The sequence below is a fragment of the Phaseolus vulgaris genome, chromosome 2 (genome assembly GCF_051622355.1).
Source record: "Phaseolus vulgaris cultivar YP4 chromosome 2, ASM5162235v1, whole genome shotgun sequence".
NCBI classification, from domain to species: Eukaryota; Viridiplantae; Streptophyta; class Magnoliopsida; order Fabales; family Fabaceae; genus Phaseolus; species Phaseolus vulgaris.
The window spans coordinates 36,432,300-36,436,148 of record NC_143499.1 but is presented as its reverse complement, the minus strand read 5'-3'; the positions used below and the strand labels follow the sequence as shown (position 1 = coordinate 36,436,148).

At 37.4% G+C, this 3,849-nt stretch overlaps 1 protein-coding gene across 3 annotated transcripts; it reads left to right on the top strand.

Annotated features, from left to right (window-relative positions):
* The first annotated feature begins 324 nt into the window (after positions 1-324).
* LOC137811676 (Protein prenylyltransferase superfamily protein) lies at positions 325-3,044 on the top strand. Of its 3 annotated transcripts, XM_090298702.1 has the most exons (4): positions 325-1,332; positions 1,650-1,789; positions 2,032-2,115; positions 2,231-3,044. In XM_090298702.1, exon 1 carries the CDS (start codon positions 406-408, stop codon positions 1,270-1,272), a length of 867 nt encoding a protein of 288 aa, XP_090154828.1. In that variant the 5' UTR covers positions 325-405; the 3' UTR covers positions 1,273-1,332; positions 1,650-1,789; positions 2,032-2,115; positions 2,231-3,044. The 3 variants fall into 3 exon arrangements, 2 of the variants coding, with proteins under 2 accessions (XP_090154828.1, XP_068469600.1); XM_068613499.2 differs by lacking the exon at positions 1,650-1,789; XR_016518680.1 differs by lacking the exon at positions 325-1,332 and having other exon boundaries at positions 1,650-1,803.
* The last annotated feature ends 805 nt before the right edge of the window (positions 3,045-3,849 follow it).

Genomic DNA, 3,849 nt, shown 5'->3' with positions numbered 1-3,849 from the left:
CTTAAAAATAATAAAAGTAATTTATTTTTTTATATTAATCACAAAATTTTATATTGCTAAACACGTAAAAATAAATACATAAATAAGATAATAAAATAAAATAAATAAAATTAAACTAATAGAAAAAATAAACAATTCAATTAAAAAATAAAATTTCAAATAATTAATAAAAACAATTGATATTCAATTCAAAATACAAAATTCGAACTCAATTAATACTAAAACAGGACTCAAATCTATGAATTAAAACTTAATTAGTATAAAATTTATAAATAAAATTCACTTTTAATCAAACAAAATATAAAAAAAATAACTTATGTTAAAACCCCAGACAAACAAAGTCACCTTCTTCTTCCTTAGCATCATTCTCTCCGCTCCACCCACTGTGTAAACCCTAATTCCACGATGTTGACCTCTGCATCTTCCTCCATCTTCTCCTTCACCCCTCACCTAAAGCCCTCACATTCCTCTCGCTTCACCGTCCGGGCTCACGCCAAATCCCCCACTTTCCCCAACCTCAAAGCCCTCGCCGGCGCCGCAGTGTTCGCCGCTGTCGCGCTCCAGTTCCCCTCCGCACGCGCCTCTCCTCCTCCTCCTCCACCTCTCCAAACCGAACAACGCCTTGAAGAATCCCACTCGCCGCTCTCAGACATCCTCGAAACGAACGCCGAGGCCCTCGCCGCTCTCAAGTCCCTCCTCCAGCAGAAGCTCGAGCTCGGCGAGGACGACGAGGCTCTCGCCATCCTCAAGCGCCTAATCGCCGCGCAGCCGGACGCCGTCGACTGGAAGTTCCTTGCAGCGCGCCTCACCTCTGAGACCGGCGACGCCGACGCCGCGCGCGCGTACTACGAGGAAGTTCTGGCGGCGAACCCGCTATCGTTCGAGGCACTGTTCGAGAACGCACTGCTGATGGACCGGTCAGGGGAAGGGGAGGCAGCTATGCGGCGGCTGGAGGAGGCACTGCGCGTGGCCGAGGAGGACAACATGAAGAAGGAGGCGAGGGACGTGAGGCTCATCATGGCGCAGATAATGTTTCTGCAGAAGAATGTGGATGAAGCGTTAGGGATTTATGATCAGCTCACGAAGGAGGATTCGAGGGATTTCAGACCTTACTTTTGCAGAGGCATGATTTATAGCTTGCTCGATAGGAACGACGAGGCGAAGGAGCAGTTTGCAAAATACAGAGAGTTGAGTCCCAAGAAATTTGAGGTGGATGGGTATTTGAGAACCCCTTTGTCAAGGATGAAGCTTTTTAGCACCGATGAGAGCTGAAAAATAGTCAGTGATAATAATAGTAGCAATAAACTTGCGGCAACTGGAATAATAAGGATGGTAAACCGAGTTGAATTCTTTTGCTTTAGCTATGCTGTATTGCTTGCTATGCCACTGTTGAATGATGGGTGGGTGTAAAACTTTGTATTTTTAGACTAAATCATAGAGAAATAAGGATTATTATTTTTGAATTTGGTTGCTGTTGGAACTGATGAACTCGACCAAGCAGGCTTGGCTGTAACAGTAATGTCATATTAGCTCTGCTATGATTGGATTATTGTAGTATAGCAGCAGCTATTACTATTTTCAGATATTTATCAAGTTATCGATCTATTTAGACTATTGCATACCAAATGTTTGGTTTTGTGTCTTTTAAGGGATGGTTACCTTTACATTGATTTGGTGTTTCTGGAAGCTCAAAGGACTAGTTTTACCGTCCAACAAAGATTCCAGCCACTATACGTACACTTCAGATTGGATTCCAAACACACTTGGGTTTGCTTCTACGCTTATAAGAGTGAGTCACACATGGTGGGTTATTATTTTAACTAGAGAATGAGTTTGGAATCAAATGAGTTCAATTTATCGTGTTTTGAATTTTGCATTCGTTTTCGGATGTGAAAATAAAAATTATTCAAGTAGTTTTAGTTTGAATGTGATTATTAATCGGTGTGTATCTTGATTTAAATTGGAATTAAGTATGCACGGCACGTTTATAGGCGAAATGTTGTATTCACGCCTTTTCATGGTTGGACACAGGTTCAATCAAGCTCGTGTGTAGAAATTTATCTAACACGGATGCATACACTCGAAATCACTTCAAACAAAGGAACTACGCAAAAGGTTAGACTGAAGTTTTTTAAAAGCAACAATGTTATTTCTTTTGAAAAAATGTTGTTTGTCTTGGAAAAAATTTCAGTTATACGAACATGTCATTAATACTGTGTTTGAATTCAAGGGAGTACACTTCTCTGGGATGAAAAAGCGAATATGGCACAGGTTTGGATCAAGTTTGAGAAACTGTTGCAGTGTTCCTTGCAAGGTGTGAAGAAAGAACCAGAAAGATAGTTGACATTGGTGGAGAAGATGAAATTACCCTCGTCTTTTTTCACTGTGCATGTAGAACACTTTGCAGAGATTTTTGAACGTTGCATGCATGCGAAATTGAAATTCCTGAACGTTGCAGAGGAATTGTCTGACTGTGTTGCGTCTGAATTTGCCATTAAAAATCCGTTAATGCATACGCTTGGCTCACCTTTGGTAGTTAGTGGAATTCTTCCTTCTCACTTGAGCTCTGGTGTTGTCGGTGCTTTCAATCGTTGTTGTTGCTTGAGGTGGACCATCATTGTGTTGTCTAAAACGCACTTTGGTTGGTTGTGTGTAAAGTGCAGTGTGGAGTTGTTGGTGTGAACCAAGCCAATTGTCCCGTGATGGTGGTTTGGTCAGAAGCTTGGATGTTTTGAGGTAAGGTTTGATGAGGTAGAAGAAGGAAGGCGTTGAACAGTGCCAATGATAATCTATTAGCTCCTTTCATAACTGATTATGCTTCATCGATTATGTGCTTCATTTTAAAGCATATTTGATTATGCAAGTAGGTGAGTGATTAGGGCGTTGTATTTTTCTCTTTATTTTCGTGTTGTGTGATTTCATTGTGCATAGTGGCACTTGTGTTGTTTTGTATGAAGTTTAAACATTGTAAATTAGGATTTAAGTGTACAATATTAAACATGTGATGGAAAAGTTTGAAGCTGAAAGTTTCAGTTCTTGTTCAAGTGCGCGCAACTGTTGTTGTCCTTGTTTTTTATTTTGCTGTTTGAGGATTGTGTTTTATTTTTTAAACAAGTATTTTTATTGTGTAAAGAAAGATCTTGGTCCTTGCAAAGTTCACATTCCTTCACAAGTATAAGTTTCACTACTTTCACTTATGTGGATTTGTTTTACAATATTTGGATGATTTTTTTAGAGCAATTTTAAAATTATATGTATTTAGTAAAATAATTAGTATCAATTTATAAATAAATTAAGTTTGATTTTTAAAAATGGCATTTTTTATTATTAATTTTAATTTTTTATAAACAATTTTATCTAAATATATCTTACTCAAATTTTAAGGTCTTGACAGAATGACGGTCAAATATGAAATAAGGGGGGTGTTGTTTCATTCGTGTGTCATAGTTGGCTCCTTATTTAGATCATTAACAACAGATTCGTGCCCAAAATGTTTTATATGCTGATCTTTAGGTTTCTTTTGCGGTGTGGCTGGACAAATACAAAAAGTAGATTATATGAATGTTATTTGTATATCTGAATTTAATTTACATGATATTAATTTAAATATGTTTATTTGATTTTAAATTTGATTTTAATTCATTTATATTCATTGCTGATAAAAAAAAAATGTTTATTCGAAGATTTTGAAATTATTATAGAATAGTCAACGATGTTGGTAGTGTAACTGAATCCCGTTCTAATAATAGGTAGTGAAACTGAACCACATTACTCTTTTGACATGATGATCAATATAGTTATAGCATGTTGTATTTTTCATAACTTTTTTTGAAGGGTGGATAACGATGG